Here is a 22,205-nt window from a genome sequence, read left to right on the forward strand (position 1 = left end):
CCAGATGCACTGTATGTTTTATGCTCTGGAACTGATTGCTGTATCGTGTTGAGTAAACCAGAGATGTGGTTGAGGTGTTATTCTTCAACCTTGAAGTCCTGTTCAGCAGGTTTTCTCTGGATGTATTGCTAACAAAGAGGTATACATGTTTAACAATGTGTTTATTATAACCATGTTCGTGGAACATTTGTGCTATAATTTTAGCTTCAATTTAAAAATTTGCAATTTTGCTTTAAATGGCTGAATTGAACTTTTGGAATGGCCTGAAAAACATGTTGAGGATTGCAGCTTGATGCATGAAGTATAGTATTCTTTGATGTTGGTTTTCTTAATGCAGTTACTTTTACTCAATGTTGTTGAACAGACGTATTTAAGGTGATATCCATGTAATTGATTCTGATGAGTTGTTCCTCTGCAATGACACTTAAATTTAAAAGAATTTGTGTTGAGGTGGTAAGTCAGGACATTTTTGAGTGTTAAATTTCTATTCACAATGAAAATAAGATCTTCTGTATATCAAAATACACTTTAATGAGATGTCTATAGGGGTTGTGAGTACAACTAAATGAAAATTCCGGTACCAAAACCAAAAATTCAGGATGCACTTGGCCAAAACCAAATTTTACGGTTAAAAAAAAAACAACAAAACCCTAGTTAGACTTACCGGTAACTGTATTTCTACGAGTCTTTCAGGACAGCACCTGGAGAGAGTGCAGCTCCACCCATTTTCCCAGGAAACACGCCAGATTTTTCTTTAAAGACCGGTCACTTCCACCATGGCCTCAGTTTTTTCAAAGAGTACCTCCAGCCATGCTGAAATTAGATAAGCAGAACATGGCAAATAACACTACATTTTCAAAATATAAATAGGGCAGGTCATCGGCGCTGTCCTGAAAGACTCGTAGAAATACCGTTACCGGTAAGTCTAACTAGGGTTTTCTCCCTTCGTCTTTCAGGACAGCACCTGGAGATAAGAGAGTACTTACTCTAGGGTGGGACCACCACCTGCAGAACCTTTCTGCCAAATGATTGCTCTGATGCTGACAGCAGGTCCAACCTGTAGTGGCGGGTGAAGGTGGAGAAATTTGTCCATGTGGCCACTTTACAGATTAGTCTCGGGGAGGCCCCTGCCCTTTCAGCCCAGGACGTTGCTACTGCTCGTGTGCAATGGGCAACTACCCCTATGGAAGGTTCCACGCCAGATGCTTTATAGGCTTCGCAAATAGCCAATCACAGCCACCTAGCTAAAGTGTTTTTGGAAGCACTGTAGCCCTTACGTGGTCCTGCAAATAGAATGAAGAGAGAGTTTGACTTTCTGAAATCTCTTGTGATCTCTAAATAGTGCAGTAGGCATCTTCCCACATTCCAGGTTATGGAATGGTGGGGCTGAATGGTGTAGGACAGAAGGTAGGGAGAATTATTTCTTGTGCCCTATGAAAAGCTGTTGATACTTTTGGCAAAAAACCTGGGTCAGTTTTTACCACTACCCGGTTGGGAAAAATATAACAAAAATGTTCAGCTATAGAAAGGGTGTCATGGTTATGCAATAGAGTTTGTCTGCTTACCTGTCTCCATGTGTTCATTTCTAGAGACCAGCCGACCCTCACCTGACTGCTTTTATATCCATCCTCTGGCATGGCTCCACCCTAAATCCTATCAGAGAACTCTATATTAACCTGTGCACTGCAGGCCAGCCCTGCTGATCAACCTTTGTGTGTTAGCTTCCTGTTACCTGCCGTGTGCTCTGCTGTTAGTCCATTACTGACTTTGGCGTGTCCTTGACCATCCCTGTTTGCCTGTGATCCTGACCTTTTGGCGTGTCCCTGACTATTCCTGTCTGCTTGTGGCCCCAACCTTGGCTTTGTCCCTCACTATCCCTATCCTCCTGTTGCCTACTGTGGGTGTGAGCTGGGGGACCCTGGGGGTCGCGACCTGGAGCCAGTTGCAGCCAAGTCCATCCTCACCACTCGAGGCTCTGGTGAACACCTGCTGGCTCTTAGACTCCGCGCCCCAGGGAATCTTAAGCTCTAACCCCCGGTGGGATCCATCTTGGTGTTCTGGCGGCCCTGCCTTCCTATCACCTAGACCCCCTTCCGCAGCAGTCAGCCGTAGGGTCCACAACCTTGCGGTGCACTCCTAATCCCTACGGTGTGCATCTGTCACCTGGCCTCAAGGTGACCCGACAAAGGGCTTGCAACTCGCTAACCCATCTAGCTGATGTGACTCCAACTAAAAGAATCAGTTTAAGCCACCATAACTTGATCGTTGCATCCTCTTGGGGTTCAAAGGGTATTTTAGTCAAACCTTGTAAAACCAAACATAAATCCCATTTTGGAAAAAAAAAAAACTTAAAGGGTATTGGCCTAGCTCTGGCCAATGCCTTAAAAAAAAAAAAAATCGAATGATAAGCGGCTCCTGCGATAACTGTCTCTCAAGAAAAAACAATAAAGCGGCCACCTGCGCCTTCAGGGTACTGGCTGCCAAGCCTAGCTCCATTCCATCCTGAAGAAATTCTAAAACTGAAGATATTTCCTGGGGTGAAAATTCTTTTGATATGCACCAGGAATTAAAACGCTTCCATGTTTTAAAATAATTTGCTCTAGTAGTCTTTTTCCGACTACCTAAGAGGGTTGAGACCAACCTGTCAGATAAACCCAATCTTTTTAGGATCTGTTCCTCAGTAACCACCCTGTTAGACTGAGGTGCTCGATATTTGGATGCTGAAGAGGTCCCTGGGTTAGGAGGTCTCTCCTCAGGGGAAGAACCCAATGGGGCTCCACCACCATTTTCTGTATGGTTGCAAACCACGCTCTTTTGGGCCAAAAGGGAGCCACTAGGATCATACTTGTGGACTCTTTGCAACTTCTTCAGGACCAGGGGGATCAATGGAAGGGAAGAAAGGCATAGCACAAGCGGAAGTTCCATGGTTGTGCTAGCGCGTCCAGACCCCTTGTCTGGTCCTGTTTGTTCAGAGAAAAGAAAGTTTTCACCTTTGTGTTGCTCTGGGATGCAAACAAATCTATCTGTGGACATCCCCATCTTTCTATTAACTTTTGGAAAAGACTCCACTCTGACTCTAGGACCCTTTCCCTGCTCAGGAAGTCTGTTACAGAATTCAGGTTGCCCTTTAGATGTACTGCCGTCAGGGACCTCAGGTTGTTTTCTGCCCAGGACAAGATCTTACCTGCCAGCGATAGCAACACCCTGCTTCTTGTGCCACCCTGTCTTGTTATATAAGACACTGCTGTGGCGTTGTCTGACAGGACCTGGATATGGAGACCCTGAACCAGGTTCTTGAAGGCCCAAAGTCCCAGTAGGATCGCCCTTAGTTCCTTCCAGTTGGAGGATCTCCTGGCCTCCCTGTTTGTCCAGTCCCCCTGGGCCATCTGACCCCCCAGGTGAGCACCCCATCCCCAGGAGCTGGCATCTGTTGTCAACCTCCTGTCCACTGGGAAACACCAAAGTAGACCCCTGTCTAGGTTTGATTGATTTCTCCACCACCAGAGCTTCCTCTGGACTCGAGTAGGTATTCTGAATAGCTTTTCCAGGGACTATCCATAGGACCAATTTCTCAATATTGCCTGCTGGACACGTGCCCATTGAACCGCTGGAATGGACACAGTGAGAAGACCTAATACGGACATTGCTGCCCTGATGGAAATTGGCAGGTTTATCTGGGTCTTTTTTTACTGCGTTTTGGACTTTTATTATTTTCTCCTCCGGGAGAAAAATTATCTCCTGTATGGAGTTGATGGTATACCCCAGGAACCTTATTTGATTTTCCCTTGTTTATTATCCATCCGAGGCCTTCCAAGTGCCCCTTTGTCCTTCGCAGGTCCTTTTCTAATAGGGCCTCTGTTCTGGCAAATAAAAGGAGATAGTCTAGATAGGGGACGATCGATGCTCCATCTCCCCTAAGGGGAGCTAGGGCTTCTGCAACAATTTTTGTGACTTTCCTCGGGGATGAAGACAGTCCGAACAGGAGAGCTCTGAACTGCAGATGCAGTACCGAGCCTCCCATCCTGACTGCAAACCTTAGGTGTTTCTGAGAGGTTATGGCTATAGGCACATGAAGGTAGGCATCTCTCAGGTCTATGGATGCCATGAAACACCCAGGGGTCAGGAGACTCTTTACTGAGAAAATAGTATCCATTCCGAATTTCTTGTACCTGATGGATCTGTTTAAAATGTTCAAGTTCAAAATCAGTCTGAATTTGCCTGATGGCTTCTTTACCAGAAAAATTTGTTAATAACACCCCTGTCCTACTTCTGGGGGAACATATATGATCACCCTTTGTTGGAGCAATTCCTGTAGGATTGCGGTCATGGCCACTGATTTCTCTAGGTCTTGAGGAGCCTGAGTCACGTAATAAACGAACAGGTGGGGGTAGAGAAAATTCCAGTCTGTAACCCTCTCTTATTGTTTTTAGGATAAACGGACTGGTGTGGTCAACTTCCACTGTGGAAGGAAGGCCTGTAGCCTCGCTCCCACAGCTGGAAACCCTTCACTGGCTCTTTGCATTTGGGGCCGGGGAGCGGAATAATACCCCTGACTTACCCCTGCCTCTCTGAGGTCTCCAGGGTTTTTTGTATATTGTCTCCTTAGTTTCTGGGGTTTTCCGAAAAGCACAAAAATTCTTGCCCTGAGGATTGACCTTTTTCTTAACTGGAAAGGCCGCCTTCTTATCAGCCATTCTGTCAAGAATGGCTTCTAGGTCCGGCCCAAAAACCAGGTCTCCTTCAAACAGCAGACCACATAGATTTGTTTTTGAGGCCATATCTCCAGACCATGTTTTAACCCAAAGGGCCCTACATGCAGAGTATATCAGAACTGAAGATCTGGCTGACATCTTTATCGATTCGGCCGAAGTGCTGCCATATACCCTACAGCTTTTTGAAGAACTGGCAGGGTATCCAACAGATCCTTACGGGAGGTTCCTGCCTCAATGTGGGTTTTGCCATGGGTCATCTTGTCCATGGCATCCTTTAAGATGCCCATGTCCTCAAATGCTAGCTCTGTGTTCCTAGAAACTTGAGAGAACGCTGTGTCAAGCTTAGTTTTTTTATTTTTATTGCAGACCTGATAGCTTATCCTCTTTGAAAGGAAACCTGCGTTTGAGGGATCTGGAAAAGAAAGGAGCCCTCTCTGGGTCCTTCCATTCCCATTTGATAGTTTCCGAAAGAAATGTATGCACCGGAAACACCCTGAGTTTCACCTCGCCCAGGCCCTGAAACATCCTATCGTGCAATGACAACTGGGCCTTATCCTCTGTGATGTTTAGCGTTGTGTGGATGGTTTTTAAAAGATTATCCACCTCTTCTAGTACTCTAATACTCTGTCATACCCAACCATACTCTGTAATACTCTGCCATGCCCAGCCATACTCTGCCATACCCCTCCAATATTACAGTGGAAGGAGATTGTGGATATTACAGTGGGAACTATATGGTGGTGGAATTTTCACAGGTTTTTTTTTCAAATTCAATTATTATTTGCTGATCCGAAAATATATCCGATTTGTGACTCTGATCTGTTGCACCCCTAGTAAACACTTTACGTAAATTTCTTATCTGTTGATTTCCCTGGCATGAAACCAATCTGGTCTATATTAACCAGAGATGGGAGAATCGTCCACAGCCTGGTTGCCAATATTTCTGTCAAGATCTTGAGGTCTTGGTTTGTCAAGGAGATCGGCCTATAGGAAGAACAGTGGGATTTGTCTTTGCCAGGCTTAGGGATGAGGACTATATGTGCCTGATACAAGGAAGGGGGCAAGGACATTTTTCCTTTACATTCAGAAAAGACCTTCAACAGTTTTGGTGCAATTGATGAGGCATACATTCTGTACCATTCAGCAGGTAGGCTGTCTGGTCCTGGTGTTTTACTCCTGGGAAATGAGCAGATCGCCTCCTCTATCTCCTCAGCGGTAAAATCTTTGTCCAAAAATTCAAGATCCTCCTGCGAAAGAGTGGATAGATGCAAGGACTGTAAAAATCCCATATGCTGGTCTTCAGGCCAGCCAGGAGTTTCCCTGTATACATTTTCATAGAAGGATCTGAATTCTTTTAGAATTAGCTCGGGAGCGGAGATTACCTGACCATCCGAACCACAGATTTCTGACACTGCTGTCTGCATTTTGGTGTCCGCAACTAGATTCGCCAGGAGTTTGCTGTTTTTGTCCCCAGACTCAAAGATCTTCCCTGCCAGTGAATTTAGATCTAAATGTGTGGCCAAGGCAAGGTGTAGAGACCATGCTCTTCTCGCCCCAGCTAGCTGGCTAAAGTGATCCAAAGTCGGGGAGCCAGAAAATGCCTTTGCGGCCTTAGTCCCCCTCATCAAGTATCTAGACCTAATAAGACATCTCAGAATGAACTGCTTTGATAGTCGAAATCTATTCTCCCCTGATGTTGGCCTTAAAGGCTTACCAGACTGCCTGTTCTGAGGCTGAATCCTCATTGATCTCCCAGTATTGTCATTTAGGAGAGACCTCCTCCCCCACCTTAGGGTACTGCAACCATTTGGCTGATAAGCGCCAACAGTCTCAACCTCTGGTGTCTGACAACCCCAAAGTGACCTCTAGAGGGGCATGGTCAGAGAGGCCCACAGGTAAGTATGCCTCTTACCGCTGCCAGGGCACAGGTGTTACCAAATCGATCCTGGAGCCTGATTCGTGAGTAGTGGAGTGAAAGGAAAAAGCCCTAGAGGTTTGTTGCTTCCATCTCCAGATCTCCGTGTAATTTAAGGCTTTTGCCCATTGAAACAATTCTGGTGAATACACCCTATTTAGATTGGACGAGTCAAGAGACGGATCCAACGTAAGATTAAAGTCTCCATATATGTATAGTCTGGAGAATTGCAATGTAGCTAAATGCTCGTATATCGTGCAGAGGACCTGCTGGTTAAAGGGAGGAGGAACATTATACATAGAGCATATACTGCTGCTCTGATCTCTAGTAGGAGGATTATGAATCGGCCCGCCTGATCTGTTTTTAGATGTAGAACCTTCTATGCAAGGGATTTATTCAATAAGATGGCCACTCCCCTTGCATAACTGGAGTATGTGGCATGAAAAGAATGCTGTACCCAGGGTCTACGCAGCTTTAGAATCCTATTCCCCAAAAGATGTCTCCTGCAGGTACAAGATATGGGATCTATGACCATTCAAGTATTTAAACATCAAAGCTCGTTTTACCTTGTCATTGAGACCCCGTACGTTCCACGACACCAGTTTTAACTCCATTGACATAGTATGATACATCATAAAAATACCTGTGCGGGGAGGCTCAGCCCCCTGTGGGACCCAGGGGGGATGCAAAAAAAAATTGGTTCTGAGCATGATGAGTATTGACAGAATACTTGATATAAAGGCATTATTTAGTGGATACAGAGCGTACAAAAAAGAAAAATTAAAACGGTAACCTATGAACTCCCTACTGACAATAAGTTAACCTTAAAAAACAAAACAAAAAAAAAACACGAACTGTGGCCAGTTTAATACCCAAAACCTGTTGATTTCCTGAGTATGTTAATCTATGGGGAAGTCTTACCAGCGTATAAATATCTCCCAATAAAATGAATAAATATATATATTTTTAATTTACAAGTATAATTATACAACTTCATACAGAACCAGATTTTCTGGTGATTAATATTTCATACACATTACTAAAGACATCAACAGGGCACTAAAACTATTTTTCTTATTATTTAACAACCCAAGGGTATTCCAAATTACTATGTTAAAAATGTTTGTGGTAATTGTGTCTTAAGTTAAAAAAACACAATGGGGATTATTTACTAAAGGAAAATCCACTTTGCACTGCAAGTGCACTTAAAAGTGCACTTGTTAGTGCAGTCGCTGTAGATCCAAGGGGGACATGCAAGGAAAATAAAAAATAGCATTTTAGCTTGCACATGATTGGATGATCAAATCAGCAGAGCTTCCATTCATTTCAGATTGACCCCTTAGATTTAGAGTGACTGCACTTCCAAGTGCACTTTCAGTGCACTTTCAAGTGCATGTGCAGTGCAAAGTGGATTTGCCTATAAATAACCCCCAATATCCCTTGTCGCTCAGGAAAACAATCCTCTGAATTTTTTCAGCTGGAAGGAATACAAAGTATGTCTAGCGGAGTCAACAGATATCAGTTTGAAGGGAGTATTAATTTAACAGTGCTACCAGATTAAATAGAGCAATAAATAATTTCCCTGGGACCACAGTAGCCAAATTTGTTTTCATACAGTTTGATATTCATTTCACCCACAAACGGCTTGAGCACACAAGGCCAATAATGAGGGACAATTAACTAAACTACCCTTCACACAGTATTGGGTAAGATAAAATGTAAACAGTAACATACGATTCCTATAGTTTTCACTTCACACAGTATTGTATAAGATAAAATGCATACCGTATATACTCGAGTATAGGCCGACCCGAATATAAGCCGAGGCCCCCAATTTACCCCCAAAAAACTGGAAAACTTATTGACTCGTGTATAAGCCGAGGGTGAGACATGGCTGTCCATCCCTGTGTGTCCGTCCATCCCTGTGTGTGTGTCCGTCCATCCATCCCTGTGTGTGTGTCCATCCATCCATCCATCCCTGTGTGTGTGTCCGTCCATCCATCCCTGTGTGTGTGTCCATCCATCCATCCCTGTGTGTGTGTGTGTGTGTGTGTGTGTGTGTATCCATCCATCCATCCATCCATCCCTGTGTGTGTGTGTGTGTGTGTGTGTGTGTGTGTGTCCATCCATCCATCCATCCCTGTGTGTGTGTCCGTGCAGCCTTGTGTGTGTGTCCAGCCTACCTGTGTCCCGAGCCGCCGTCGTCCCGAGCCTCCTCCGTCCCGAGCCTCCTCCGTCCCGTGCCTCCTCCGTCCCGTGCCTCCTCCGTCCCGTGCCTCCTCCGTCCCGTGTCGTGCCGATGGATCGCCGCTCTTCTCGGCGGCCATTCTACAATTCAAAAGCCGCGCCTCCGCCTCCGCCTGTGATAGGCGGAACACTCAATTTCCCAGCAGCCTGTGTTCCGCCTATCACGGACATCCTCTCATCGTCGTCCGTAGTATGAGAATGAGCGGATGTCCGTGATAGGCGGAACACTGACTGCTGGGAAATTCAGTGTTCCGCCTATCACAGGCGGAGGCGGAGAAGGAGGCGCGGCTTTTGAATTTTAATGTCCGCCGTCTGTCTGCTCGATACGCTGATCGAGCAGTCAGACAGCGGTGACTCGAGTATAAGCCGAGGGGGCACTTTCAGCCTCAAAAAAGAGGCTGAAAATCTCGGCTTATACTCGAGTATATACGGTACAGTCAGATACAATTCCTATGATTTTGGGAAGTGAAAAATATTAACAATAATTATATGGTCAGTATCTCACCACTGTTTAAAGGAAAGTATGTATATTTGATTCATCCTAGCAGCAATGTCCAGCGAGATGGGGAGTGGTCGCTTATTGCCAAATTTGTGCAGAGGGTGTATGTCATTGGGTGGGTCTGTGGTCCTCTCTCTCTTGAATCATCTGTGTCTCCCCTTTTGTATGGTGCAAATTCTTGGATGGTTACCTCCCTCACTTCATGTTTACCATCTTGTGATTGGTTGGTTCCAAATATGCTAGGTAACTGAACTGATTCTCACCCGCCCATCCGTGATCATGGTAAAGGTGTAATCAGAATATGATGTCTAGTGTTATTATGAAATGTTATTTAACATGTTGCATGTTCATATAATATGGTGATTGCTGGCCTTTTGTTGTCCTCATCTTGTGTACCTTTCTGGCTATAAGAAATCTCTACCTAACCAAATATATTGAGATTAACAGATATTTATAGAATTAAACAACATCATCTGTTAACCATAACAGACTGGTGCCAAATCCTTGTCAAATACATGGATGACTACAGTACACATTGATTCTTACTAAATACATTGCAACATTGTAATTTAACATATTATATACCTATATCTATATAGATACATAATAAATATATATATATATATAATATACATATAATCTTAGTTCTGTTTCAGCTTGTGACTGGTGTCCTTTTGGTGTATAATTAACCAGGCGTCTTCTGCCATTGTCTGGGGAAAAGCTAAGTCAACACTGGGTTCTTTCTAAGGAGACAATCTCACCCTTTGAAACAATGGGGTTATTCACCCTGGCTTTCCTTTAATCAAAGGCTCTGCTATCTGGACCTCAAAGCACTAGTTTGACTGTTGTCAGTCAGTTGGTTTTGTGTCACCATTGTTCGGGTTACTCTACTTTAACATAATGTTTGTATATTGACCTTAACCTTCCACTGGAGAGAATAATTCAATCAACCTTTTCGGGGGGGGGGGGGGGGGGGGGGGGTGGTTGTGCTCTCCTGTCATAGCGACTCCTTGACTGAGTGTTTCATGAATTATGATTTTTTTTTATGTATTTGCAATTTTGCAAGTTGCAATTGACTTCAGTTTTATTTTATTTTTTAAGTGTTTCTTAAAGCCAGAACGTTGGAATGTTAAATGAAAATAGATTTGAGGCATGTCTGTGCTTAGTTTTTTTATTTTTATTTTCCTACACAATTAAACAATTGAATGAACATTTTCCAAGAGTGATGATGCCACACTTTTTGCCAGGGGGTAGGGGTGATCAGCAACACTAGCTGACTGCACTGATCTGGTGACAGTGGGACCACTACCCCCTTTAGCTGCAGGGGCAGCAGCTGGGGGTGTTCAATGCTTTGCAGCTGTGACAAGAATTGTACCCTCTGTGTGCCCTCTGATTGTGACCCTTTCAAGTGAATGAGGGTCTTTGTGCAGTGTCTAAGGGGTTAAAGCTGGTAGTGTGGAGGTGATACAATGCCTCCTCACTGCCTGTCAAACGGTCTCTAAAAAGAGCATCTTAAAAAAGCATTGTACATATGAATAAGTCCTTATGGTGACACTGAAACTGGTGTGGCAGTGATCAGGGACACTGGAAATTTTGTAACTTCCTTTTTGTCCTTTTTTTGTTATCAGAGCAGTGCAGTGACACCATAGTAGCAATGGCTCTGTACCCTGATCTTTGACCAGCTAAATTTGAGTGAGAGGTACACCCTCCCAGATTGATGCTTGTCAAACCCAGCGCTGGCCATTTATATAGTGGCCGGGCGGGGAGTAGCTAGGGAAAAGAGGGACTTTTTCTTTGTAAATAGGCTTTGTGTCCCTACAGCCACTTTCTAATTCTTTTGTCAATTCTGCTTATTTATTTTAACTCAGATTCCTTTGTCAAAGTTCTTCATGAGCAGTCGTGGCAGAGTCCAAGATGGCCAGTATCCTCTATGGCCAGACAAGGTATGTAATCCCAGAAGGCCTACCAACACCTAAAATGTTAAAACTAGGGTTGCACCAATACTAATATCGATATCGGTGCCGATACCGAGTATTTGCACAAGTATCGGTACTCATGCAAATGCACCGATAACTGAAACCAATACTTTCAGGCTCGGTTCTTTGAGCTTTCAGTGGGTCTCCCCAGTCTTAAAGAAGTCCAGTAATTGGAGCTGTCAAAAAAAAAAGCAGCCAGCAATGTTTAACAACATCGTTCAGCCCCGATACGCTAAAATAAAAAGAAACATTGTTTCTCTTTGTATCTTTCTGTTTCTTCATCTGCAGATCGAAGGGATGAACAAATGTTCCTCTCTTTAACCCCTTGTTAACCCTTCATTTACTCTAATCGGCCTTAATTAACTCTGTTCTCCTCCATTTAATTATTATTTTCCTGTTTTTTTTTGTTTGTTTTTTCACGTCCATTTTATAAATAATAATCAATTAAAACTTTTTTTTTTGTTTGCTTTGTTAGTGAATATTTTTACACACACACACATATATATATATATATATATATATATATAGACACAGTGCCTTGCAAAAGTATTCGGCCCCCTTGAACTTTTCAACCTTTTGCCACATTTCAGGCTTCAAACATAAAGATATAACATTTTTATTTTTTGTGAAGAATCACCAACAAGTGGGACACAATTGTGAAGTGGAACGAAATCTATTGGATTTTTGAAACTTTTTTAACTAATAAAAAAATGAAAAGTGGGGCGTGCAAAATTATTCGGCCCCCTTGCGTTAATACTTTGTAGAGCCACCTTTTGCTGCGATTACAGCTGCAAGTCTCTTGGGGTATGTATCTATCAGTTTTGCACATCGAGAGACTGAAATTCTTGCCCATTCTTCCTTGCAAAACAGCTCGAGCTCAGTGAGGTTGGATGAAGAGCGTTTGTGAACAGCAGTTTTAAGCTCTTTCCACAGATTCTCGATTGGATTCAGGTCTGGACTTTGACTTGGCCATTCTAACACCTGGATAAGTTTATTTGTGAACCATTCCTTTGTAGATTTTGCTGTATGTTTGGGATCATTGTCTTGTTGGAAGATAAATCTCCGTCCCAGTTTCAGGTCTTTTGCAGACTCCAACAGGTTTTCATCCAGAATGGTCCTGTATTTGGCTGCATCTATCTTCCCCTCAATTTTAACCATCTTCCCTGTCCCTGCTGAAGAAAAGCAGGCCCAAACCATGATGCTGCCACCACCATGTTTGACAGTGGGGATGGTATGTTGAGGGTGATGAGCTGTGTTGCTTTTACACCAAACATATCGTTTTGCATTGTGGGCAAAAAGTTTGATTTTGGTTTCATCTGACCAGAGCACCTTCTTCCACATGTTTGGTGTGTCTCCCAGGTGGCTTGTGGCAAACTTTAGACAAGACTTTTTATGGATATCTTTGAGAAATGGCTTTCTTCTTGCCACTCTTCCATAAAGGCCAGATTTGTGCAGTGTACAACTGATTGTTGTCCTATGGACAGACTCTCCCACCTCAGCTGTAGTTCTCTGCAGTTCATCCAGAGTGATCATGGGCCTCTTGGCTGCATCTCTGATCAGCCTTCTCCTTGTCTGAGCTGAAAGTTTAGAGGGACGGCCAGGTCTTGGTAGATTTGCAGTGGTCTGATACTCCTTCCATTTCAAAATGATTGCTTGCACAGTGCTCCTTGTGATGTTTAAAGCTTGGGAAATCTTTTTGCATCCAAATCCAGCTTTAAACTTCTCCACAACAGTATTAAGGACCTTCCTGGTGTGTTCCTTGGTCTTCATGATGCTCTCTGCGCTTTCAACAGAACCCTGAGACTATCACAGAGCAGGTGCATTTATACAGAGACTTGATTACACACAGGTGGATTCTATTTATCACCATCAGTCATTTAGGACAACATTGGATCATTCAGAGATCCTCGCTGAACTTCTGGAGTGAGTTTTCTGCACTGAAAGTAAAGGGGCCGAATAATTTTGCACGCACCACTTTTCAGTTTTTTATTTGCTAAAAAAGTTAAAATTATCCAATAAATTTCGTTCCACTTCACAATTGTGTCCCACTTGTTGGTGATTCTTCACAAAAAATTAAAATGCTATATCTTTATGTTTGAAGCCTGAAATGTGGCAAAAAGGTTGAAAAGTTCAAGGGGGCCGAATACTTTCGCAAGGCACTGTATTAACATATATTTACACATTTCACATTGAAAAAGGGCTAAATTAAAAAACAATCTATTTATTTTATTTGTAAATAACTTTTCAATGCTTTTTAACATTGCTGAAAGCTGAAGTTAAAACACAACGGTTGCAGTTGGTATCTGTGATTGATATTGGCGAGTACTAAAAAAAAAGTATCGGTACTCTTACTCGTTATAAAAAAAAAATGGTAATGGTGCATCCCTAGTTAAAACCGTATTTGAGAGTGTCTGAGACATGTTTTATTAACAAAAACACAGATATTCATAGAAATAATTTTGTTTTGAGTAGTGGTGAGTCACTAACACACTTAAGAAACCTGGACATTCTGTTGTGATACTGTTTTATGTGTTTTTTTTTTTTCTCTTTTCTTTCCACTCTTGCCATACTATATATATGGATTGATAGTGGGATTACCTTCTGAACCCTCGAGGTCCGCATACCGCTGCAAAAATTCAAAGCCAGCATCTACACATACTGCAGCTGCTGACTTTTAATAATCGGACACTTACCTGTCCTGAAGTCCAGCAATGTCGGCACCACAGCTGATGTTTCCATGCCGCCGCCACAGCCAGTATTGGAACCCGGTAGTAAAGCATTACACCTTTATGCCAGTCCCCTACTGCGCATGCCGGAGGCATCCGCTACGCTCTCCTACTGGCCTGGTGGCAACGTCAATGGGCCAATTCTCCCGGAAGTGGGGACAGGATACCTGTCAAGGACATCTATTGTGGCCAAATGTGGCAACGGAGGGGGGAAGGAGACAAATGAGTGGAAGTTCCACTTTTGGGTGGAACTCCGCTTTAATACAATATACTCCTATTTCACTCTGGTTTACTGATTTAAAGTGGAAGTAAACTCCCCTATCGTTTTTAGCCAAGGAAGCTGCCATCTTTGCCTCTGTTTAATCTTCAACTGCTATGGTGCTGCACATGTGATTCGTTATGACACCAGCCATTGGATGGGTTGATAGTTTGGCTGAGAGCACAGCCAATGTGCAGTTAGCATTCCCGGGATGCCTTTTTTTTTTTTTAACTGTTTAAATCCATGGGTTTACTTCCACTTTAAGTATGTATAACAATATGTGACACATGTTTATATATATTTATATATATATATATATACATATATATATATTTTTTTTACCAGGTCATTGTTATCTTGTCATTTTGTGTTTTGAAAGGAAAAATAAAAAAAAATACAATAAATAATGTAAACAATAATTCTAGACACAAAAGGGAGAATTTATAAAAACTAGAGCAGTCAGAATCTAGGGCAGTTGTGCATGGCAACCATTCAGCTTTTTATATTTCATTTTCAAAGCCCAACTCAACAAGCTGAGGATAGAAGGTGATTAGTTGTCATACACAGCTGCTTCAGTTTTGGTAAATTTTTCTCATTGTGTCCTTGCAAAAGGAAATATTAAAGGAGAAGTCCAGCCACAACGAATTGTACTTCTGTGACCCGTTTTCAGCAGAGAGTGGACTGCTGAGAGCCTGAGATGGCCGCTCCCTACCCGTTCACGGCCCAGCATACCTGTGAGTGAGAAGGGAGGAGAGCAAAGAGCTGTGACTAGCAGTCTACAGCTCTCCACTCATGGAGCTCTGAAAACCAAGCCATCAGCAGTGTTCGATCACTCAGTTGTCAGCGCAGAGGACCCATGCTGCATTCATCTAGGTAAGTGAATCTGAAGAAAGAAAAACTTGTTTACAATATATCTGGTAATTGTGCGGTCATGCTTTTTTCTCACAAATAGAGCTCTCTTTTAATGGTATTTCATTGCCTCTGTGATTTTTATTTTTTACAATATAAATGGAAAAAGACCGAAAATGTAAAAAAAAAAAATATATGACTTTTTGTTATAAGAAAAACCCAATAAACTCAGTTTAGTTATACATGTAGGCCAACATGTATTCAGCCACATGTCTTTGGTAAAAAAAAAAGTCAATAAGCATATATTTATTGGCTTGCGCAAAAGTTAGGGAGTCTACAAACTATGGTACATTTTCTGGAATTTACACAGCTTTTAGTTTATGAATGCCTATCTCATTTCTTGAGCTGTGTGAAGTTGGCACCCCATGTTTGTAAAACCTGAATTAAAATATACCATTTGTTTGTGCTACGTTTGTGCTGGTTTGCTGCAAAAATAAATGTTGGTGCCGCTTTGGTTGCGGAGATATTGTGCGTTATAGTTGCTGCAACCCCGCCCACTTTGCACCCCATGTTGCTGAATTTTAAAAACAAATGCGCCTTTCATTTGTGCTGGTTTGTGCCGCAAAAATAAACATTTGTGTCGCTTTGGTTGCGGAGATATTGTGCGTTATAGTTGCTGCAACACCGCCCACTTTGCACCCCATGTTGCTGAATTTTAAAAACAAACGCACCATTTGTTTGTGCTACGTTTGTGCTGCAAAAATAAATGTGTATGCCGATTTGGTTGCGGAGATATTGTACGTTATAGTTGCTGCAACCCCGCCCACTTTGCACCCCATGTTGCTGAATTTTAAAAACAAACGCACCATTTGTTTGTGCTACGATTGTGCTGGTTTGTGCTGCAAAAATAAACATTTGTACCCCTTTGATTGCAGAGATATTGTGCGTTATAGTTGCTGCAACCCCGCCCACTTTGCACCCCATGTTGCTGAATTTTAAAAGCAAATGTGTCATTCGTTTGTGCTGGATTGTGCTGCAAAAAAAAACGTTTGTTCCTCTTTGGTTTCGGAGATATTAAGGTGTATATGTTGTCAAACCACACTGACTTTACACCTCGTTCCTAAATCTTGCATACAACTGGACTTTTTTGTTCACGGTTTGTGCAGATTTGGTGGATATTGTACATGATATTTTACTTCACATGCGTAGTTTTGCCAACCCCACAGGGATCCCGCCCCTTCCGATTCTCTAGCCCGCCACATGCACATGAGTTTTTTTTTTTTCTTTTTTTTTTTTGTCACAGGAGAACATACTATATGTCATCTTGTGAACAAAAAGAGAACTAAGGCCAAAAAAGGTTGGGCCATGTTTCTCTTTAAAAAAAAAAAGTTTAAACCAGGTGTTAACCAAGCAAAACGGCACTACAGCAAATTCTCTTATATAAGTCACTTTTTTTTTTATTGCTTTTTTGGAAAAACATCTATGTCAGTAAACGTTCTTTTCCTGACAGACTTCATGGCAGACTATGTGTAGGTTAACCCCACCTCCTCCCCAATGCTATAGGACCCCACTCCCATAAATTTGAGCTCACCACTAGAGCTTTTTTGTCCTTCTCATTGAACTTCCTTACGTTTATGGATGTCCAAAATTGATTGTGGAAGTTGATGCCGGGCAGTTTCAAGATACCCCAGGACCCAGCCATGTGCGGGTGTGTGGCTCCAGGCCCCTGTGTCCTGTGGTGGGGATGGCTTTCATATGCCCAGGCTTAGTGGAACAGCTGGCAGGTCTGAAGATTCTCCATGGCAGCAGTTTTTGTATGTAACAGCCCCCTGTTTGTTTTTCACTCATGTGCCTTGCTGTCTTCTTTTTTTTTGCTTCTATGGCGCCTGGAACTCAAGTGCATCTTCCGGGTCACGGCTCTGGCTCGCTACTGCGCATGTGTGATCCTCGGACGAAGCCGAGGCTTGGTTTCGCGCATGCGCGGTGTGGCAAGGAATCCGGCAGCCATGCAGGCGCTCTACGGCAGGTCACCACTGCGCAGTACAGGCACAGCAGTGATGTCATTCCGGCGGGAATGTTTGAATCCCTGAGAGCCCTGTCATTCCAAGGATTACTACAGGCAGCTTGTGTCAGCTCCTCGGGCCCCAGGTTCCCAGCTCATGGTTAGCTTCAGCCTGGGACTATGATAAAAGAGGGAAGGGGGGCTAAGATGCCTCTTAAAGGGGAAGCTGCACTGCTATTTGTACTCCTTTGTTCCAGGACGTGTGAGTGTTCCTACAAAGCTGCAGAATTACCTCCTATTGGTCCGCCAGGGTGCCATGGACAGATCACTGCCTCCATACGGCCAGCCCTCTTGCTCTAGGTATGTGGGGCATGAGAAGGGGAGGGCCAGGTCCACATGCAGATGGACCGATTCCCTAAACGTCACATTCTCCTTTCTCCCTTTTTTAGCCCTTCCAGGTCAGAGCATCAGCTTACTGTCCAAGATGACAGGGACCTTGCCAGGCCGCAATGCCCACCTTCATCAAGGTCCAGGCGTGACTCTTCGTCTAGGACCCAACATCAGAGGAGATGTTCCTATTCCTCCTTCCAACAGAGGAGATGTTCCCATTCCTCCTCCCAACAGAGATGTTCCCATTCCTCCTCCCAACAGAGATGTTCCAATTCCTCCTCCCAACAGAGGAGATGTTACCATTCCTCCTCCAAACACCACACCCACCGCCACGACAGCCGTTTTGATCACAGATCCTGCTGGGGTTGTGGGACCTGGGTCCCGGAAGTCAAGTCCTTATGTGACCCTTGTTATGCCAAGGCGGTCAGGAAAAAGATGATGAATGCTGGCAAATGGAGACGCTGGTCAAACGAGTGGTGCAATCCCCCAAAGAGTGAGGTACATCTTAGACGCAGAGCCAGTCCACCACATTATATGGCTCCCTGGCCGACGAGGCCCAGGATGATCCAGGCCCATTCCAGCCTTATGATTCCTCCCCTGATTCCTTGCATAGCGAGATGGAGGGAGTTGAGTTTGTCAGAGGCTTAGACTTTACCCTGGTTTCCCCACTAATTAAAGTGGTCAAAGGGGGGCGTGGCCGGCGCGTGACTGGAATGGCCGCTTAGGCACTGAGCTCTCCACATCCACGGCATACTTCAGCGACTATCAGCACACCCCAGCCGCCAACGGACCCTTGCCGATCAGCGTTATCACCGTACCACTTCAGGGTGATGTCGCTGAAAAGAAGAGACCAGGCTGCCCCGCAAACTAGCGGCTTTCATGTATCAGCCGTTCGTGCGGCGCAGCCAAAATAGCGCCGCAACGAACGAGCAAAACACACAGGCGGAGGCCGCAGCTCCTCCACACGGAGAGGTAGACTCCTGTTTGCCGGACGCTGCACTGGTAAGTGCCTATGACACTGGGGATCCTTTTCATTCCCCTCCTGGGACTCCAACAACTCACAGCCCAGCGAAGAGTAAGATGAGACTTGATGACACAGGGACAACCAGGGAGCGAGACAACACAGGGGGGATGTCCTATGTCTTCCCACAACAGAGCCCTCAGCCAGATGCCATAGCTTCTTTCCCCACCATAGGGCAGGCTGTTATGGATACTACGCTCAAAGAAATGCTCATGTCGCTCTGGAACTCCTTGCAGTCAGATATGCTCTCCTTTATGCAAGGCTTTGGCAACAAAATAGGAGTAATGGATGACAAAATCGCACATTTGGAAACAAATGTGGGAGCTATGGCTAGCACTATCAATGATATAATTGACGCACAAGAAGCACAGGCCCAGGAAACTAAATGGCTTACTGACAAATTGGCAAATTTGGAGGACAGAGCTAGATGCAATAATTTTAAAATCAGAGGCATGCCAGAAACTGTGCAAAACAATGAATTACCCGCATTTGCAAAAGGTCTAATCAAATTGGTACTCCCTGAAGTGAAAAACATGGAGCTACTTGTGGATCGTGTACACAGACTACCAAAGCCTGCGTTTTTGCCTGACTCTGTACCCAGAGATGTTGTTCTCAGAGTGCATTTTTTTTTCACACGAAAAGAGCAGTTCATGCAGAAGGTGAGAGCTATGGCAGCACTTCCTGACCCCTATACTCACCTCCAAAGCGCGATGGCCGCATTCTAAGAGAGCTCCGCTCAACGCCCGGGGAATCAGCTCGTATCAGCCCGCTAGACGAACATTACAGCCAGCAGACCGAGTGCCAGAGACGTAGGAGACCTCCGCTGAACGATCTAATATGCGGAAGAGATCCCAGAACCCGCCGAATGGGATGAAATTGCCAGACTTTTATCCGGCCATAGACCGCGGGCCACGGAAAGATGGCGGACAGCACACAGAACAGCACTCTCAGCCTCAAGCGCCAGCATCGTCAGCTAAGACGCTGACCAGAGAGGAATACACAGCGGAGATGGACGCTGAGACAGGTACACAATCTTCTAATTCAGACTCTCCAAACAACTCCCCATCGACCAGAAGCCCCGTTAAATCCAAGCCCAGATTAGAGTCTGCTGCTAATGCACCAAATAGAATGACTGGGCTAGACATGGAGGTGAGCGGTCCGATCGGTAGTGGACCGGCAATCCAACAACAAGTGGATCCAATTGCACAGTTTCCAACCACAGGTCAGCCTATTTCCGATACCACCCTTAAAGAATTATTAATGCTGTTGAAATCATCTTTGCAAACTGATATGGCATGTCTACATCAATACAGAGCTGAAATCAACGATTTAGGGGGAAGAGTGCACCAAGTGGAGTCTAGAATGTGTGATGTTGCCTCTTCTTTCAGTGCGCTGGTGGACTCACATGCAGCGCACCAAGAGGCTATTGACAAAATGCAATCAAAAATGGCGGACCTCGAAGATCGTTCCCGCAGGAACACTCTAAAGATCTGGGGGGTCCCAGAATCAGTGACGGCACAACAACTTTAAACCTATGCTCAGCACTGGTCCCGTCGTTATCACCATTGGACCTAACGATCGACCGCATTCACAGGGTCCCGAAACCATCTTTTCTTCCTCAAGAAGTACCTCAGGATGTCCTGCTTAGACTTCGTAAAGGTGACAATATTCCAGAGGCGGCCTCTAAACTCCAGATCTTACCGGACCTGTCGCAACACACCCTGCAGCTCCGTCGCAACTTGGCGACTATAACAAAAGCCATGAGAAACCATAAGATCATGGAAAAATGGAAATATCCTGCTAAACTACAGGCGACCTACAATAGATCCACCCACCCTATCCACTCCCTGGAAGAAGGGCTGCAACTCTTGAGAAATTGGCAAATCATACCTCCTGATCCAGTTTCGGATGCATCTCAGCCAACAGGACGACCGCCAATCAAACTACATAATGACTGGCAAGTAAAACAACAACGAAGATCAAATGCACACTATACTTGAAACATTCCTGCTGTACCCTCCCTCCCTTAGGTTCCATTAAGATTCTCTGAGCGTTCATGGTACAAGACACCGTACCGTAAACCCCCCACATTGGGCATTTCAGTTGCCTGGCCCATATGGGTCTTGCTTCTTATTCTAGTTTTGCTGTTCTATTTTTTTCTTTCTTTTTGTTCTTTTTTTGGCGCTTGCATTCGTCATGGCACTGGCAAGAAGAAATGATTGTTGACCACACGAGTTTTGTTTACCAAGGATCTCTCATATATTTACTTACTACGCTCCAGTTCACATGTACAAAACCTGCGTAATCATATGACCAGACTGAAGAGTTGCAGCACAACAACTATCTATGGACCCATACCAAAAGTTGGATTTAGCGGACGACACATTCCTATGGCAGCACTTTACACTCGATCTTTCAATGGCATCTACATCTATCGATTAGACCACCTCCCTGGACTGAATTATAAAACATTTGGGCACAGTAGAACCTATCACCTTATTTGAAATATCTATGAGTATTAAAATTCTTTCACTTGGCGCACAAGGACTCAACCACCCTGCCAAAAGGCGATCCCTGTGGCAAGAAGCAGTCAAACAAAAAGTTGACATACTGGCAGTGCAGGAAACGCACTTTCACAAATTGTCTAAGCCCACATGCATACACCAGAACTTTTCGTTTATTGTCCATTCTTCCATTATGGCGAAGAAAAGAGGAGTAGCCGTGAGGGACTTGGTAAACTTTGAGCTTAAAGACTCCTTTATTGATCCGGATGGAAGGTTCATCATATTGGTTTGTAACATAAACAGGATTCCCATTACCTTTGCATGTATATATGCTCCTAACTCGCACCAACTAAAGTTTCTAAAAAACTCCTCAAAAAAATGGAGCTTATGCGAGTTGGAAGCATATTGATTTGTGGGGACTTTAACATGATTCTAGATAGGGAATTAGATACCTCCTCTGGATTCAGGAATCAATTCCCTAAATTTCGAGAACTCCTGCTTAAGGAAGGACTATATGATGTCTGGTGCTGCCTAAATGCAAGTGAAAGATCATACACATACTATTCCCCTAGATTTAATTCCTACTCCAGACTAGATATGTTTATTACCAATAAGGATTTGCTCCATAGGATTACACATTCATCTGTACAAGATATTACATGGTCAGACCATTCCCCCGTATTGATCCACATTGAAGGAGGCAGAACCCACGCTCCAACACGCATATGGAGGAACAGCTAGACTATATTACAAGTAGAGGTCGACCGATATATCGGCCGGCCGATATATCGGCCGATATTTGCCGTTTTTTAAATAATCGGCATCGGCCGATTGTGTTGATAAAAAGCCGATTCTACAGCGGGACTTTGAAATGACTTCTGTAAGAAGTCAGTGTGAGTTGCCTGAGTCGTCATAGAAACGTCTTTCCTCCTCTCTGGGCAGACTGCCAAGAAAAGAACTAAATGATACAATGTTTACACTTCTGAATGAATGAAGTCATCTCTGTGTAGAAGTTCTCAGTTTAACCATTTAAAGACTAAATCTTTTCTGACACTTGTTGCTTACAAGTAAAAATCCTGTATTTTCTGCCAGAAAATCACTTAGA

General features: G+C 44.0%; 1 protein-coding gene across 5 annotated transcripts in view; it reads left to right on the plus strand.

Annotated features, from left to right (window-relative positions):
- NDUFAF1 (NADH:ubiquinone oxidoreductase complex assembly factor 1) overlaps positions 1–22,205 on the plus strand; it is a 437,923-nt gene that overhangs the window by 238,434 nt on the left and 177,284 nt on the right. For 4 of the 5 annotated variants that reach the window (XR_013264917.1, XM_077465058.1, XM_077465055.1 and 1 more), the window contains exon 4: positions 11,242–11,316. Coding sequence is in view for 4 of the 5 variants with exons in the window: in XM_077465058.1 (XP_077321184.1) it covers positions 11,242–11,316 (75 nt within the window). In the remaining variant the exon portion in view is untranslated. Of the gene's footprint in view, positions 1–11,241; positions 11,317–13,938; positions 14,095–22,205 lie in introns of those variants that run through there. The other variant, XM_077465056.1, reaches the window with a different exon arrangement.

This window comes from Lithobates pipiens, unplaced genomic scaffold (assembly GCF_037356315.1).
Source record: "Lithobates pipiens isolate NorthernLeopardFrog02 unplaced genomic scaffold, aLitPip1_a1.2 Scaffold_30, whole genome shotgun sequence".
Classification (NCBI taxonomy): domain Eukaryota; kingdom Metazoa; phylum Chordata; class Amphibia; order Anura; family Ranidae; genus Lithobates; species Lithobates pipiens.